The 18,511-nt window shown below is 43.6% G+C and overlaps 1 protein-coding gene across 1 annotated transcript in view; it reads left to right on the forward strand.

Moving 5' to 3' along the window:
* The window catches only part of NT5C2 (5'-nucleotidase, cytosolic II), a 60,450-nt gene that overhangs the window by 33,375 nt on the left and 8,564 nt on the right, over positions 1-18,511 (forward strand). The window contains exons 4-8 of the mRNA XM_027738632.2: positions 13,614-13,731; positions 15,173-15,268; positions 16,570-16,661; positions 16,850-16,907; positions 18,141-18,234. Coding sequence (XP_027594433.1) covers positions 13,614-13,731; positions 15,173-15,268; positions 16,570-16,661; positions 16,850-16,907; positions 18,141-18,234 — 458 coding nt within the window. The remainder of the gene's footprint in view (positions 1-13,613; positions 13,732-15,172; positions 15,269-16,569; positions 16,662-16,849; positions 16,908-18,140; positions 18,235-18,511) is intronic.

The raw sequence follows: 18,511 nt of genomic DNA on the forward strand, positions 1-18,511 counted from the left end.
TGCTGGGAAAGTAAAATGAAAACAAATTGAAATAACTCTCAGAGGTTTTAGATTCCTTGTTTTGCTGTAAAGGATTGCTGTTGTATCCACATGGGGTGAATAAGATCTCCTACATGTATGGAAACTCCCAAGTCTCTCTAAGGTTAATGTGCTGGATACAAGAGGCTCAGAAATATGTGCTATGTATGAAGCTGGCTGTCCCCTTCCTATTCAATCTGTTTGGGAATCACATTTAGTACATAAAAGAGTGTTTCTTTTAAGCTAGGTGTTACTGGAGGCAGTTTGAAGGAGGAGGAAGAATGGCAGGGTTTGACTGTGGTTTGTGTGCTTAGTTAAATAGTTGTGCTTAAAGTCTTGGAGGGCTTGACGCAAGCAAGAGTCATCAGCTATTTCAGCCCTTGCTGTTAGCAGAGGTCAAGACAAGTTTCTCTGATGTTACACAGCCCTTCATTCTCTGCCTCTGGTCTTGCTGCCTGCCAGCCAGAGAGTGAGGCTGTGCCGGTTCCCCAGGGTGCCTTTGCTCCTTGGGAAATAATGGTACACTTGGGGCTCCAGATATCCATGAAGGGCTGTGTAGGCTGTCAGGGCAGAACTGAGAATTTTGGAACAATTCCAATTTAAATCCTTAAATTAGAGAGATTGAGGGTCTTTTGTAGTTCATTTTTGTTTGCTAAATAGTAGTTTCTTTTATTATCTGGATGATTCATCTCTGCTTATTCATCCTGACCAGCCAGAAGACCAGCAGTCAGTAACAGTTCTGGTCTGCCTTCCATTTTTACTAGTACTGTCAAAACTGCCCATGTTTTGGTAAAGGAGAATGTTGCATGCAATCCAAGATTCATAGCCTTGTCTGTTTTGTGTTTACTAGTAAGTGCAGGAAGTAAAAAAAAGGTACATCAGTAGAATCTCTCCACTGCGACACTCACCTGAGATTAAGAGTTGGTGGTGCCCTTTGGAAATGCAGCAGAGAGAGATCGGTTTCACACAGCATTTTATTTGGCTGCTTCCTACTCACTGTGAGCTGTACTTAATTAGTAGGTCTGGATCCAAGCAATGCAGGAGGCCTTGGCATTACTAGCTCTTAAATGGGACAGGTTGCACAATGAGGTGATGGATAGATGTCCTTTGACAGGAGCAGAGCTAAAGCAGTGGGGTTCCCAAAGTGGCTGTAATTTCACACCAGGTCATTGGCAGATGGAGAGGGAATTACTAAGAATTACAAATGTAATTGTGCTTGAAAAGATTCTTCTGTGACTATTCTCCTTCTCCAAAAGTTACGGCCTTGTTGAAAGTTTTATCTTCTGTCTCTGAAGTAGGTTAGAGGTAATATCAGTAGACAGGATGCTTTCATTTGGAATGCTTTTCCTGTGCTTAATTCATTGCTGCTTCCATGTTCTCCAGAAATTGATAATAAAATTATCATTGGCTGCTGAAAACTGTCTCAATAAAAAGAAGGGGAAATGAGGCTTGAAAAATAATGGGTTTATTGTGTGCAAACGTGATTAATGCAACATAATCAGATTGGAATATAGCTTGTGTCCTGGAAACATTGCCAACTTAATGCCAAGATTTGGTGCACTGCAAAAATTTTATTGCAAAATTGCTTATGCTTTCAGCTATAGCATTTCCCTTCTCATCACAAGGGAAAAGACATGGGAAAGACAGCTTTAGTCTTTCCCAACTGACTCCAAAGTGCAACATGCACAAACAGGTTTTGCTTCCTCAAGTAGGTGTTTGTGTCTAAGCCATCCTTGCAATTTGGAAGAGAAGAAAATTTTTCACACCCTCACCTTATTTTTGAAATGCTTTTCTTTACCTGTTGACTCTGGAAAAGATACACTCAGCCAGAAGGTAGGATTGGCTTGTTGCTGTGTGCGATCTGGGAGAAAAGGTGACATCTAAATTGAGAACTGCTTCTTCAATCCATTTAGTATTTTTACTGTAGCTGGTTTGTATCAGTTTCTTGTGTTTCAGTTTCCACAACTGAGAAATGGGACTAATTAATTTGTACCGTGTATAAAAAAAATTCTGGATTGCACAAGTGAAAAACAAAGTATAAACATGGGAGTTTTACACATAGAAGTTTGAACTGAATACTTAAAATACTGCTGAGCTTGTAATGTAAACAAGTGCAATGTGTCTGAATGTCAGTTTAGGTGCTGTTACTATCTGTTTTTTGGTACTGGACTCCAATGCAAATGTTCTAATGAGGCTCTCCTGCTGAGGTTAAAGGTTTGCCTTTAGTTTTATCGTGATGTAGAGACTGCAGGCTTTGAGACTCTTTGGGGGAGATACTAAACAGTTTTGCTTCTTTCCCAGTTCACTGGATAATGGAGTTCTTTATGTCATTCAGAAATAGTGTGGTGGCTAGAGAAGGGAACTGGTAGATGTGCAACAGTAGCCTTCCAACTGTCCTAGCCAAAACCGAGAGATGCCCTGACTATTTCACATCTGCTGTCTGCATTTTCACGTTTGCACATTGCCAGTTTGACAGGTGCAGATTTTGCAGATTTCAGAGGCTGATTTAGCCATTAGTGTTTTAAAGCTAAAGGCAGATGGAGAAGCTAAATTGTTCCAAGTATGCTTTGAGCTGGATGGCTTTTCAAATACCAGTGCAGTGGCTATTGTCCCTGCTCTCTTTGTGCTGCTGCTCTTCGGAGTTGACCATTTAAAGCTGTGTAATGAGCAAACCGAGGTCTGGAGCTGTGGGATCTCACATGCTGGCGCTGGGAATGGGGAGTGGAGAAAGCATGTGTTGCTTGCTCTGTCCCAGTAAATCACCGACTGACAAACTGCTAATCTGCTGTCTGTGGATTCTTGAAGAATCAGAGTGATAAACAGAAGCTGCTGAAAGAACGAGTCTTCACAGTGCAAGGAAAGTTTCGAAAGCTGCTACATTCTGTTTTCTTGCTCTTAAAAACATGATAATAACATCAAGCTGGGTCAGCAGGCTGTTAGTATACCAACAGCCATCTCTGGTCTTTGCCAGATGGCTGTAAATAGGGAGGGTTTTTTAAGTCTAATAGACCCCCTTATCTAGTAATCTTAATACAGAAGTACTGTTAAGTTGCAAATACCCTTGTGATGACTCAAACAACTTACTCTGTAGGAGGAACCAAAGCTGAGAGTACAGAAGGCTTTAACTCTGAGATCACATGTGTGCTGTTGCTTTGTGAATGCCTTATTTTAGCACACAACAGAAAAACTTATGTATGTGGCTTCTTGCCAGCCATGGGCACTTGTGCTGCATCAGGTGCACAGTGTTAAATTAAGTGTAAAGCAGCTTTGGAGGGTCACTCTCTTAAGTGAGAAGAATAAGAAGGTGGATCTGTTTGGACACTGATACACCTGAGTAATGCCTTAGATATAGTGTATTACTGGCTACTATGCTTTTAAGTAATTTCCTTCTTATTTCTAGATGCTAGCAAATTATGTTTGAACTTGAAGACCATATACCTATTTCTTCCCTGTTCATAAGTCTTCATTGAAGAACTAAGCCCATATTTTGGCACAGCAGTTTGTTTCCATGGAAATGCAGGGATATATCCAGTATGGGATTATAGCTCCCAGTGGGCTCTCAGAGAGGTAAATGGTGAAGGCCACTTGTTAAGCACAAAAAAAGATTCTCTTGTGTGTCAGGGAAACTATAAAAAATTTCCGTAAAAGAACAGGTGATTGTGCATTCATCTTTAAAATATTACTCCAGTTCAAAGGAAAGTTATACCAACTACTAAAATAAACAAATTGAAGTTTCCTTAAAATGCAGAATCTTTTTGAATTGCTTCTCTCAAAATGCAAAATGTGACCTCAGTGCTGCTGTTGTTAACCTCAAGGCATACATTTTGATTCAGCAGAAGAAATCTTTCCAACACTAAGCTCTGTTTTGCCAGCCTCTGAGGCATATCCAAACAGCACAAATCTTTGTTACATCGAAGGCAAACAAAGTGCAGCAGCAGAAAGCTAAAAATATCTGGAATTTACCAATGAGAGCACTAATAAGCCTGCTTTGTGAAGAGATAAAGCTGATGATACTTGACAACACTTGTTTTTAAAACAAGTAGAAATGCAGCCCTAGAAACAACCTGAAGTGTAGACCCAGCAATTCACAGCCAAGCTGAATATACAATGCTGTGTCAGTCCTTGAAGCAACAACAAATCCTGTCTTTACATATCCTTTTAGCATGCAGAGCAGGAGAACAGGAGCTGATAGAGTTCCAGGTTGGAGGTTTTAGAGCTGAAAGCTGTGCTGTGCACTTGGGGATGTTTGCAGGAGCATTAGAGGTAAGGAATTTTCCATTGCTCTTTGGCTGCAGTGGGTGCGTAGCTGCCTCATGGGCTCTGCTGCAGCTGGGGGCTGCAGAGCCTTGGTGCTGCTTTGTAGGTGAGTGCTGGTTTCCTCCCAGAGCCTGTGTTTGGCATTGTCAGAAAAGGGGGCTCTGCAGCCACTGGAGCTCAGATGCAAAAAATTCAATCCTCTGATGATTAGTGACCCTTGCCTTAGTTCCTATTATCAGAGTTTCAGTCAAAAACACCTGTGGTCACAAAGACATAAGTGTAAGATCTGGCTGCTTGTGCTCGGCAGAGCAGCTTGCGTGTTGAGCATACAAAAGTATCCTGGGATGCATCTGGAGGTTTTGTCAAGGTATTATTTGCTGAGCATTATATTTCATTTTTAGTGAAATATAAGAGGCACGTTAAATAAATAAGTCTGCTTAAAGCTCAGCTTTGTTTTACTACACAGATCACTTCTGTGTTTGAAAAGGTTTCTTTAGGTTAATGAGAATTATACTCATTACGGCAGCAGTTTCTTCTTATTTAGATTGAAAAACTGAAAATTCAAAGAAACAAAGCATAATGTTATTAGCCATATTGTTTATTTGGTACTATGAAAACTCAATTTAAATATAGGCTGAAATGCTACAATTCTGCTTTGCATAATACAGTGCGTTTTTATTTATGGTTTAGTGTTTAAAATCAAACCCCAAGAGTCAAGAGGACTGAGGTCTGTTCCTACCTGTTTTTCAACTCATTTTGACTGTAGGTGAATCCTCTATGGTCACAGTTCAGCTGAGTTCATAAACAAATGGCAAGTCAGTGATTCACCATGTTCCTAATTGAAAACATATGAGTTGTCCCATGGGTTTCATTTGGGGTTTCTTGTGGTTACAATTAGGCACGTTTACCACTTTGTCAGTTTGTTTACAGGCAGTGAGCTCCTAGGTCAGCACAGCACAAAGGTGTTGGACTGCATTGCCCTGCACGCAGGGCACGTGTTTATGTGGGCAGAGATGAACCCAAGCTAGTACTGTACACACCAGGGCTATAAACACGAGTGTACGTTTTTCCCTTCGTAAGGATACTGTGAAGTGAAATGCCTGCAGTGGCCGTGGCAGAAGTTGAGGTAACACTTGATGTGTCTGTGGAAACAGAAATGCAAGGCAAAGGGAACTGGAGGTTTGTGCTTATCCCTACTCCTGGGATTGCCAATCCAGCTGTTTGTATGAAGGGTCCTGCAGTACAGGTACCTCTGCAAGGTTTATGGAAAAAACCTTTCTTATGGAAAAGAAACTGCTCTGCTTGATTTCCAGGGCTAAGCAGCAGCACCTTGCCAGTCTATGCAAGCCAGGCGTGAGTCTGGGCTCCTGTCAGAGCTGAGCAGTCTGACTCCACTGTCAAAACTGGCCGTAGTTAACACTCAGGTGTGAAACTTAAACATAACATTTCAGATTCCCTCCTGTGTAAGTAACAAATTATTTTAACATAGAGAGCAGCATAGCTTGAAATGTTAACCATCTCCCTTTTGTTATGTTTAACTGACAGCGCCTGGCGATACCGCCCTGGTTAGAAAAGGCCCTGTGTCACAGAAGCTGAAGTCATTAGTATTCTAGAGCAGAAATCCTCCTCTTTTCTAACTATATATGAAAACTGGCATTGCTCTGTAACGAGTTATGCAGATAGATACCCTGAAAGTAGGCTCACTATATAGAGGTCAGATAGCATTCCTCACTACCTGGTTACTTATGAGGATCTTCAGACCTTTAACCCTACAGCTGAGAGACTTTCCTCAAACTACAACAGTATGTGAAATGCCTGCCCAACACTTCCTAGTACATTTAATTGGTATTGTTGCTTCAGTGCGGTTTGATTTTTGATTAAGCCCAGTGTCCCAAACCACCTCCGAGACTGGTCACTCGCTGTTTCCCTCTGGATTCTCAGCTGGAGTTGCAGGTCAGGTGATCAGAAGTGGCAGGCAATGAGTATTTGGTGCTTGTGTGAAATAGCCAGCAGTGTGGTTGATCATGGAGGGGTGACTGTCACAGACACAGTGTAGTGAGCACTGAATGCTCAGCTGTGTGCAGAGGAGATACTGACAGAATGGAGAGCTCTGCAGATAGATCTATCCCGTTTTGGGACACCAATCTAGGATCTCATTTGATAGACATTGTTTTGGCAGGATACATAGATACTGGTACTGTTACAGGGGACAGGGTTGTAAAAGGGGATCTTGGTCCTCAAGGCTTTAACTAAGCCCTTTTTGTCAGCACAACACTGATATAAATGTGCTTCTAGTACATACTTGCATTATTATTTATTTGTGGTAATTCAGAGCAGCACTTTGATCCTGCTCTTTAAGTCAGGTTTGTGTAATTTCAGAAATGTATTTGCATAAGCTTAATTATGCATGTTGTGCCTGAGACATATAAATCTGGATACTAGCTCTCTACCTGCCCATGTATGTCCTTAACTGCCTGATTTGCATGGCTTACTCACTGGAGAATAAGCAGCAACTGAAATAACCTAGTTTTAGTTATTTTACTTTCATTTCTTCAAGACTTAACACAAAGTAGTTGGGCTGCATTTCCTGTGCTTCAGAGAGAAGGCAAAACCCCATGCATTATCTGTTTTGGCTTATCTGTCTTCGTGTGGCGTCTGGAGAATCCAGATAGTGGGTAACATTTCTGAAGATTGAGTGTTTGTTGAAACTTTTTGCAACCCTCTGGAGGAGGTCATCACCTCTAGTTTGAGAAATACTGATCTTATCTGGACACCTGAAAGTCAAAAGCCAATTATTTTCATCTGCCAACCAAAACAGTGGGGGTAGACTAAGGTGTTTCAATTCCCAAGAGGCTTATCAGTGGCTAGGACTGAGGACAGTGTGGACAGTGCTCCCAGCACCTGTGAGAGGAAGGAGTCAAGACAGTCTGTGCCCAGGGGGTCAGAGCAGGCAAAAACAGCTGCCCCCATGAAGTCCCCTGCTAATGTGGGTTTTTGGCGACATTGCAAGCACCTTTCCATGGGCTGCTCTTGCCTTCCAGCTGGGAGGAAAGGGGGTGAGGATTTGGCTGATGGAAGGGGTGAAACTCCTTCAGGAGATGCTGGGGCATCCTAAGAGAGCACTCAGGCAAAAGAGAGTGACATATGGGCAAAAACTGGAGGCAGGGATGAATGTTACTTCAGGTCATGATTTAGTGGTCCTTGCCCTGCCTCTCCACCCAGAGGAGCTGCTCACTCTGCAGGCTTCTGTTGTTGCAGTGACCTCCTGAGCTCGTTTTCCCCTTCCTAAATCAGGATGCTGGCAAAGGGGAGCTGCTTCCTCAAAGCTGCCTCGGTGGTGTGGGAAATCAGCATGTTGTCACTGTTCTCAGTTCAGGGCTTTTACCAGCACCAAATCCATAGTGGTCAGAAATGGCTAGACTGGACTGGCTTGCAGGTGTGCAAATACATCTCACAGAGGAGAAAACTGAAGCAGTACGAAAAGTGTGGTTATTGCAGCTTTAGCTCCTGCTTCTCTCCTAAGATCCATGACTACCTTGTAAGGTGTGTCAGCAAGCCCTGGAACAAACAAGAAGCTGCCCTGCCTGACTTAGAAATATCTCTGTGTGTGGAGGAGAAACAAGGGAAGATATGGGCAGCACTTGAAGAGCTGTCTCCTCCCTACAGCTTAGACGGAGCCATCACATGCACTAGAGCCTTCCCCAGCTATTAATTTTGAAACAAAACAGGCTTTGAACGTTTATTTTCGGAGAAGCCTTCCAGGAGATCTGCATACTTCTGTGGGTCCTTTTTTAACATCATTCCAACTCAGCTTTCTATTTAGTACAAATTGGATCTCAAAGATAATTCTTGATTATTCTGTGCATACCTGGAAGTTGCAAAATAGCTCTGGTCTTCTTACTGCGTGTACTTGCAAACCAGTGCACTGCAGTACAGTGCAGCACTATGTGCAGGTTTGGTGCTGGTTTGTCCTGCAATGCTTTGCCCATAAAAGCCCAAGCATAAGCATTTTAAAGTGTACAGTTGATTGTAGACCTGCTATGTCAGACTGACCTGGTGTGCGAGGTTCTTGCTGGGAGCACCTTCAAGATGTAGGGCAAAATTCTCTTCTCAGGTTCCTGGAGTAGCTCCTGACTCCGTCTTCCAAGTCTCCAGTGCTGACACATACAGGCGTTTTATGGTGCAAAAGAAAGTAAGCACCCTGAAAGGAGTAATCTGCCACCGACTGAGGAATGAACAATAATGGCAAATCCCCAAAAAGAGCATGAGACCTTTTCTTGAACCAGTTGCTCTCCATCTGAGAGAAACATGAAGGGTTTGTGTCACTTGGGCAATGTGCTTGTAGCCTCTTCCTCCTAATTATCCCTGAGCTGATGATCTAAGACTGCTTTGTGGATATGAGGACAGAATTTTGCCTGCAGGATGCACGATTTCCAACTGTGCCTCTTCTAAAATCAGTTATAAGTGTATTTGGAATAAGTGCCAGGCCAGCTTCTGAGCTTACCAGAGGACAGAGCTCCAGCAGACAGAGTCCCACATGGCACAGAGCTGTTGCAGTTTTAAAATCAGTCTGATTTTTTTCTTTAACAGGGGAGCCCAGTGTAACTCCGTCAAGCCTGGAGTGACACTCTGAATCTGCATCTGCCTCATGTGAGTTAAAATCCTGGCAGCAGCATTTTGCATAAGCTGGAGCCTCTGTAGAGAGCTTTTTTTTTCTTTCTTTTTTTTTTTTTTCTTTTTTTTTTCCTTTTCAGGAAGGCTATAAAATTGTTACTGTTATGTGTCTTGGCAGCAAAGGTAAACACAACCACACAAATGCATGAGAATGCATACCTTACTGCACAACCCCTGCTCATTCCAGATCAGCTTCCCTCCTAGCACGTACTGTGGAAGGGATACCTGCACTCATCACAGACCTGAAGGCTTGCAGCGTTCACTCCCGGGGTACTGCTTTTTACTTTTTGATGGTGTAACGTTAAGCCAAGCGATGGTATGAAGGGGAAGCTGAAATGCTGTCCACTGGCTTCTGTTTTTTTAAAACCTTTGGTTGTTTCTTTCCACCCTGGTTGCATAATCCATGAGCACTGGGTGCTGATTGCCCTGTGCTGCTGAAGCATTTGCCCGTGTTGGAACCCAGACCATTAAAATAACATTTCCTCTGGGGCTGGGGACTTGGCATGGTGGCAGAGACATGGCCATCAAGCAGTAAGAAAGAGAAAAAGAAATCAGAATAAGTTGTAGCATGTGCTTTGGTTTTACTGTCATCCCACATGTGTTGGGCAAGGACAGTCTGAAAATTGGTTTGCAGCTCTGCCTCTTCCCCTGTCACAGAGCTGGGGATGGTTGTAGACTGGGCCCTTCTCAGCTGGGTGAAAGAGCTGAGCATGGGAGACACTGTATGGCAAATGGCCGAATTCATGCCATTGCCATGGCACACAAATTATCTCCAGTTGTGGAATCAACAACCAGATCCGAGGGAGGGGATATTTCAGCAAAGTTTAAAACTAATTTTTCATCATGCAGCTGCAGAAAAAAATACTGATCTTTCCTCTTTCCTCTATTTCCTCACGGATGCCTGAAGTAAACCAAACGTGAGACAGAATGACCAGCCTGGAGTACAATAATGAAATACATTTTTTTATCCAGTAATAACATCTATAACTAGGGCATCTGCCCTGAATGTGCAGTTGCAGCAGTGTTATCCTGTTCAGTGTTTGATCTGAAGGAGGTGGACTGTTTGTTTGCCTGGAGGAAGCTCATGTTGCTGACACAGGCTCACCAGAAGTGTCAGAGGGTTTTGGCTTGATGCAGCAAGTGCTGTGGTGTAGGGTGCTGTCAAGGTGGGCTCAGTGAGCTCTTTTTCTCTTCCCAGCTGTGTGTCCAATTAAAGGAAAATTTGTCTTGAGCAGTAAGTATGCTGGTAACTAGAGAACATTTATATCCCTTTTAGGAGTCCAGTTTCCTGTGTCTCCGTTTAGTTCATGTGTCAAGGAGAAGGCTCTTGTTTTCCAGATATTGTGGAGTAGTAGAAAAATAGAGAAGGGATCTGAGGCATGAATGAGCTAATAGTTTTGTTTTATTCAAAGAGACGTCAAGGAAGCAAAATCTAAAGCTTGAGAGGTAAGGGGAATGACTGTCCCTCAAAAAGAAACATTCAGATAAATCCAGTTGCAGTGCTACCTCAGCAGAGACTTGGAATGATGAAGGCTGAGACTGATATTTGTTCTTCAGCATTTTTCCTAATGGTGCTTCAATTTGTTTCCTTGGAGAGTTAAACGGAGGTCTGTAGTGATTAATGTAAGACAGAGAGGCAAATACAGAAAGGAAGAAGTGGAGTGAGGGCATTTTGTGAGCAGCTGACCTCATGTCCACCACAGGTGTTCTCTGGTGGAGTGTTAGTTAACAAGATACACAGATTATTCTAACAGAAAGCCCTCCAGCTTCCCTGGAAAGGTTCTACTGGAGTTGTTGATAAACCACTGCTGGTTGTCCAGAGGAGATGCCAACATGCTCCTTGAGGTTCCTTGTGTCTGGGCAGCATCACGATGGTTAGTTCAGAAAGAGCAGGGTTTCCATGGAGAAATGTTTGTTTGGGAGCAATGTTTTATGGATTAAGTTGACAACAGGGTCAAATTCCCAAGAAGCTAATGAGGAGGAGTGCAGCAGCTTCATGGACAGAGCAGGGGACTGGAGTCTGCTTCACATAAAAAGAAGTTTTGCGTGCCTTCACCTTCTAAGAATGCATGCAGGTGTATTTGTAATCATTTTCCTGGGGAAGTGCCTCTACTGTCCTGCATCAGAGGAATTCCTTTTTCCAGATGATGCTCTGGTGTCAGTCTCAAAATTTTGTTCATCACCTAACTGGCTATTGCTCCCTCCAGCTCTAGCTCACTCCCCAGAATTGCCTTCTCAGTCACTGATTTCTTCATTAGCTGTATTTGTTATTGCTTATTCCTATCTATAGCTTAATCAACCCTTCCTTTCCTAAAGGACAGAAAAGACTACGTGCATTGAATGTTGTTGATGTTTGCCATTGGTGTAATCTTGCTTGAAGATTTCAATAACTGCTTTATTGATTTGTTATCTGTTTAAGACCATTACAGGTTTGCTTGTTATATTTTTAATGCTCTTAGTTTAATGGAGAAAATTAGCTATTAGGATTCTGGTGCTTTTTGGATTCTTAAAAGATGTGGGAGCCCTCTGTCACAGTTACTATGATCTGAGTCTTTTGACAGTCTTGCTTTGTCTATAGTCCTTACCTTCTTAATATTTTTTTTTAGTATTTTATGTATTTGTTTTCTCCTCTCAGATTGAACTTCTGTATCCTGCAGGGTATATATATGCTGGTGATTAGCTGGGCAGTATAGATGATTGTATTAATGTATATTGTGAGGCCCACAGATGTGCTAGATCCTGTCAGGAAAAGCAATCAGTCTTCTAATGAGTTTACTGTGTAACTTGTACATGTTTGTATTTTACTCAGCTGAATTTGAAATATTTAAATGTTTGAGACAGTTGGGCCCACTGAACTCATGGTAGTTCTAGTTGCAGTAAAGGATTGTATTTATCTTAGGACCAGTTTAAGACAGTGACATTGTGGTGTCCCATCCTTAAGGGAAAGGGAGCACGCAAGTTATTTAGGTGCTTATGGTCGAAAGGAGTGATGGAAGTCAGAGGGTCTGCAAAGGTTTACGGAGTTTTATTAGTAAATTGCACCACGCTTGGCATGGAAATTTACATTAGTCCCTGACCTTTTAGTATAAGCACACCACAGTGGGTTTTGGATAAAGGGTGAAAGGGTAGGGGGGGTGAAAGAAGGGGAGGGGAAGGGGGAGAGAGAGGGGAAGGGGGAGATGGAGATATGGAGATGGAGAGATGAATTAAAGAGAGGGAGAGAGAGAGAAAAAAAGGAAGAAAGAGAAAAAAAGATCACCAGCCCTGGCTCCAGCATTGATCCAGCTGATGGGGTGTCCAGGGTCCCTGTGCACACACACCTGGGCTTTCTGGGGGTACCTTTTTATAGATAAGTTTTCTTCACCTGGGACATAAGTTTCATGCTTTCCATGCAAATTAGTTATCATGTGCAGTCCATTCTTCTAGACCTTTCTGGAAATGGGTCGGAGGGCTTTGAGAGTCTTAGGTGGTTTTGATCTCCCCCATACAGTTCATGCCTGTTTCTTGACCTCATTCCTGCACTTGAGCTGTGCTTATCTCCAGGAGACAGGACAAGGATGTTTGTCCCAGGAAAGTGCTGTCCTACCTCTGTATGGCCCCTTGTCCAGCCACATCCTGTTCTTTCTCACAGCATGTTATTACCAACAATCCTTGGTTGTTATTACCAACAATCCTTGGTTGGCTCCACGACTGTCCGGCTGTTGGTGTTTGAGACATGCACATTAGCCCCTTATCTCCTGGGCTTCTACAGACATGCAGCGAGTGTAAACACACCACCAGAGGAACACAGTGATTTCCATCTGTCATGATTGCATTTTAGATGTTGAATTAATGATCTGATTAAACAGTAACATTTGCAGTACATGGGAAGGTCATTTGCAGGAAGAAGACAGGCCGGATGGTAGGGATGACTTGGTTGAACAAGTCCATTTCCTTTGCGTTGAGCGAAGGTGCGTGTCACAGATGAGCAGCTCCTGTGGCATGTGAGAGCAGTGAGCTTGCTTAAGAGAGTAGCATTTTGATGCACAAGGGTAATAGCTAACAGATTTTTGCAGTACCATATGGTGTTATTAACAAACAAATCGTATGTTAATTTGACAGCTCTACCTTCAAGCTAACTTAGTCTGCAGCAAACATTAATTCCCCCGAGATGAAATCTGGAGCAATATTAAGCTTTGGGATTGTATCCAGAGCAGTAACGGTAGCACAGCAGTGATGAATGTCAGGCTTTCTAACCTCCAGTATATGTGTTCCCTCAAGTTATTGGTTTCTTTATCAGCTTTGTGAAAACACAGCAAACCAAAACCCGATTGGAACAGGTGGGACAGGGAGCGTTCCTGCATCTGCCTAACGGCACTGCAGGGAGGGGAGCTGCCCTTTGAAATACATTTTTTCTGATGCAGAGAGCTGTGATAAACTGATGGATATTTCATCTGGTGCACTCTGCTGCTGAAATTCGAACTGCAGCTTTGCTTTGCTGCAGCCCTGGGGCATGAGCTAATTCCGGGCTGGGAGACCCAAGGCAGGGAAGGGCAGGAGCAAAGGAGGGAATGTGGTATGTGGAGGAGGGAGGAGGGCGAATGGGTACATTACTTTTAATTGCCTTCTTGTTTAACCCCCTAGCTGTTTTCAAATTTTCTAACTGAAATCTCATCTTGGTACAGTGTATAAATCCCCTGAATACGAATCTCTTGGATTTGACCTGACCGTAGAAAGATTAGTTTCCATTGGATACCCTCATGAGCTGCTCAATTTTGTGTATGATCCTGCATTCCCTACCAGGTAAATGACTAACAGATACCAACCCAGCCTGCTTGAGGCCTTGAATTCTTTTTCTGTAAAGTTCATAGGCGACATGCGAGGCCAGGTTTTCAGAGTTGTGACTGTGAAGCCTGTGGCTGACCACAGATCATGGGGAAGGAAGCAGACTGATCCAGTATATGGAGGGCCTTTGCACACATGTATCCATGCCAGCAAAGAGGGAGCATGCAAGAAAAGAACCCTACTGAAAACATGGTCCAAAAATAGCCTTTCGAAGCAAAGACAGCAGAGATACAATTGGATTGGGAGTGAAATCAAAATGAGGGGGAGAAGGAGCTGTTACTGTCTAAGAGGCTGCTAGGGTGTCTCAGAACGTTTTTCTTTAATGATTTTAATTAGTAGTGTCCTAGTGCATAAGACATCCTGAAAATTAAGCTGACAGTAAACAATAAAAATGGGACCAATCCAGTTCTTCTGTCTAGATGAATCAAACATCAAAAGCATTTGATTTAGTAACTTTTTGATTTCATAACTTCGCAGAAAGTTAATGGTGCAAAGTTACTGAATTCCTATATTTTGTCTTTTGGTGGCAGAGGTGAAAAGGACATTGCTTGTTTTAAACAAAGTTGTGGATCCAACTCTGCACCTTTAAGTTCTTTCCACTTGTGCCTTTGCTGGATTTTGCTTTTTTGACTCCTTTGGAGCTTCTTTACAAAAGACTGGTTCATAGGGTCTGTTGGCTTGTTCCAGTTTCAGTCTGGCAGCCTCCTTCCTTCCCTCCTCTCAGCATGTTTTACACTGAGACTGCTGCTGGCTGTGCCCTTGCCCGCAACAAGGCAGTAGCCCTTCACAAAGCTGTGATGAAGACTCCATTAAATCTACTGCCTTCATCCCAGGGAGGAGACAGAAGGGATATCTCTGTGGGAAGACTGCCTTCTCCAGATACAGGCTGCTAGATAAGTGAAACAGAGTTTTGCTGGAGTCAGAGCTGGGAATGTCCAAAGCATTTTGTGCCATAGTTACATGCCCCATCTGGCTCTGTCTGTGACAGAGTGATGAAAAAGAGGAGAGAAATTCCTTTATCGCACCTCACTCTTCCCTGCAGCCCAGCAGGTGTGTCAGGGAACCACAAACACAGGTGTCAGATTTGTGACCCTGTGGAAGAGGCCCACAGCCTCCCTGGTACGTGCATAGCTAAGCTTCTGCCAGGTTAAACGGTTCTGCTTTCAAGGCTGTGGGGAGCAGGTCAGGTATCTCTTTCACCTGGAGGTGCAGGCCTCTGGTTGCTCACCTCCCACCAGGTAAAAGGGACAGTAGGGACCCCATCTGCAGAATTACAGCAACTCTGTTCTGATGCCCCACGCCAAGTAAGCAAGCTGTTCTAGAGCTGTTCTAGCTGCTAATAAAGTGGTCATCGCTTAATACACTCACTTCTTCATTTCTAAAATTGCTTTCTTAACAGAGGCCTGGTGTTTGATACCCACTATGGAAACTTGCTGAAAGTTGATGCCTATGGGAACCTCCTAGTGTGTGCACATGGCTTTAATTTCCTCAGAGGGTGAGTGCCAACTCTTTGCTGTTCTTTTTGACTTAATACACTCTTTTGTGTCACTGATCCTCAGGGCACCCATTGTATAAGGAGTCGCAGGGACTCCACTAACAGCAGATGCTGTGCTGGTGTTCCTACAGCTCCAGGATTAACTGGGGATGCATTGAGGGTCTCAGGCACAGCAACAGCTCGGGTGTTTACAGTGGAAAGATCTGTGCTGGCACAGAACCCGTGCTGTGGGGAAGGATTGATGGGATAATGCAGGGGCTGTTCACCTGTCCTGGCACAGTTCAACATCAGCAGCTTATCAGTTAAGATAAAGCCATTGCATGAGGGCTGCTGGGAGCAGACAGGACCTATGCCCCTTGAGGCTGTCCACTCCACAGTCAGTGCTACGAAACTTTGAGGGCCTGAGCTGGTTTGGGGAAGGAACAAGCTTGCTCTACCCCTTTGTGTTTCTGACCTGTGAGGGTGTCAGAACTGAGCATTGCATGCCATTTCCTGCAGCCTTCCTTGGATACTTGTGTTTCTCTTGTCCCAGAGAAAGTGCTTTAGGAAGCAGAGAGGACTGCAGAGCCACATGCCTGATGTGTCCCAGCAAATCCCCCCTCCCACATCTCTGCTGCAAGGGCATATGGATGGAAGGCAAGGCAAGCTCAGGGCTCCCAGGGTGACAAACTTTTTCATTGCAGACATGTAAGTCCTTGCATCAGGAGTCCAAAATTTAGAAAAAGCCCTTATATATGCACTCAACTTCCTCTTTGATCCTGAAGTGATCTTCAGAAGCTCCAGAAATTGAGGAAACCAGAATAATGAAATTCCTTCCATCATCGCCACCCTGCTGATTAATTCAGAGGGCCTCAAGCAAACCTCCTGCAGCAGAGCCCTGTACACCCCTGCTGAAAGCTGCTGGGAGAGTGGAAAGCAACACATGGAAAGTGGGGGAGAGTTTAAGATAAGCAAACAATGACAGTACAGATGATTTAAAGCATCCTCATAGCAGCAGCATGGGGTTTAAGGTCTAGCTGTGGACTCTCGACCACTCTGTGTCCCTGTGTGGGCTCTGCTCAGTTTGCTGACTCAGCAGTGAGGGCTTTGTCCTGGCTCTGCCGGAGGCAGCGCGGCCAAGGGAACACCAGTGGATGCACTTTTGCTCTTGTGCCAACAGTGCATGTGGGAAAGCTGGGTGTTGATTAAAGCACAACAGACTCTAGTTAGTGGATCCTGCTGCAACTCTGTTTTGCAGGTCAGCACATTTTATCCTTGTTATGTTTTGCAGTTTCATTCTTCTCCACCTTCTCTCTTCTCAGGCCTGAAACACGGGATCAATATCCAAATAAATTTATCCAGAGGGATGACACAGATAGGTTTTACATTCTGAACACATTATTCAATCTACCAGGTGAGTCTAATATGAGCCAACACAAGCCTCTTTCTGTGCATTTTAAGCCAATAAAGCTTTGCTAATGTCATACTCTACTTATCTGTTTGGGTTTTTTTACATGAACTTTCTTCCTTTGTGCACAGGGCCTAAAGTTATCTGGGCTCTATGTTATCCTCGTGTTAAAATCTTGTTCTTTTTCCTTGCAGAGACCTACCTGTTGGCTTGCCTAGTGGATTTCTTTACTAACTGTGACCGGTACACCAGGTACGTGTTCCTTCTGCTTCGAGGTGCTGTTGGAACAGTAAGATTGTTACTATACTATATAAAGAGCAATACAGCACAGATGGAGCTGTTCCTAATATCAGTGAAGGCCCCTCAAGAGGTTTTGGTGGGGAAAAGTTCAGCCCTCATAATTTAGTGGTGATGAGTTGATCTGTGTGTACAGAAGACGCTGGTTATGAGGATTTCCTTCACGGGGTATATCAGTGTCACCATAGAGGCTGACACTGGTAGCTGGGGCAGCTTCTAAGACTGCACACTCCTTACAGGGTGGTTACAGGCACCATTCAGTTCATTTTGAACCCCTTGGAGCCATGTTTCAACTGGTAACTGAAAGGCTGAATTTCCTCAGACAGTTACTGGAAGTCCCTCGTGTCGGAATAGAGGATGTTGCACGCTTAGAGGTAAAATGCTCAGGCACAGTCTGGTGTAAAAGGTTGTTTGTGTGCAGCATGAGTATTTACCTAGCTTTAAAAAAGGTATAAACATAAAAACAAGCTGCAGTTTGAACTGGCACATGTGAATGTTGCTGTGCTGCTGACTCGTGATGGGTCATCTTTCCATATTATGTGAGCGGAAGGCAAAGGTTTAATGGGACTTCATGTGGGAGCAGAGGAATTGTTTATGCTGACAATCCATCAGGTGAAGTACCCTTTCTCAGGACAGGCATGATGATTGCTGTCAAAATAAATACAGCTCTGTGTAGTCATCCTTGAGTTCTTCTGATGCAAGCTCTCATGGGTGTCTCAAAGATACCTCCACATAATGTCTCCTGTTAACTCTAACCATTCTAAACACAGAAGTAGATCCTCCTCTCAGCAGCATTACATTTAGTTAATTTCCATGGCACCCCCTTTAGCACTGGAAAGAGGGAGAAAGAGCAGCACTCATTACCATTCGTCTTTAGTAAAATGCTGCAAGCTGCACAGTTCCAGTCTTTTTTCCTTGTAATACTGTGGGTGAGAAATAAGAGTTGCAGTCACAGAAAGCTGTAGTACTGCTGTGGAGGCACAGACATTGTTGGGTAACACACAGATCCTGTTAAACTCTGGTTGTAGCCTTCTTTCAAGTCTGATCTGTGATAAAGTAGTAGATAAGAAACTGTTATGGTAAAATGAAAACACAAGCTCCAAACAGCATTTTGAACTGTCTCTCTCCTTGATGTGTTTCTTACCTGTTGCAATTGGCTGCTAAAATCTTTCTTCTGTCTCCTCACAGCTGTGAAACGGGGTTTAAAGATGGAGATCTCTTCATGTCCTTCAGGAGCATGTTCCAAGATGTCAGAGATGCTGTTGACTGGGTTCATTACAAGGTGATTGCAAGAACTCCTGGGGACATCTGTAGTTGTAACTGGGTTAGATGGGCTGGTTTGTAACTCTTGAGTTAAGATGTGCTATACCTCTGTTGGGCAAAAGCCCTGCTTTGCCGCCTAGTGAGCAGATAATTAATTACAATTGTATGTGAGTAAGTCAAGATCTCAACTGCCCTCCTAGCATGAGAACATATCTGGCTTGGCTTCTTATTCCTTTTTATTGTGCTCAGATTCTATTTCTGTACTTTAATTCATGGGGTTTAGAGCATGATGCATG

Source organism: Pipra filicauda, unplaced genomic scaffold (assembly GCF_003945595.2).
Source record: "Pipra filicauda isolate LSUMZ 115617 unplaced genomic scaffold, ASM394559v2 scaffold85_size2586006_pilon, whole genome shotgun sequence".
Taxonomy (NCBI): Eukaryota; Metazoa; Chordata; class Aves; order Passeriformes; family Pipridae; genus Pipra; species Pipra filicauda.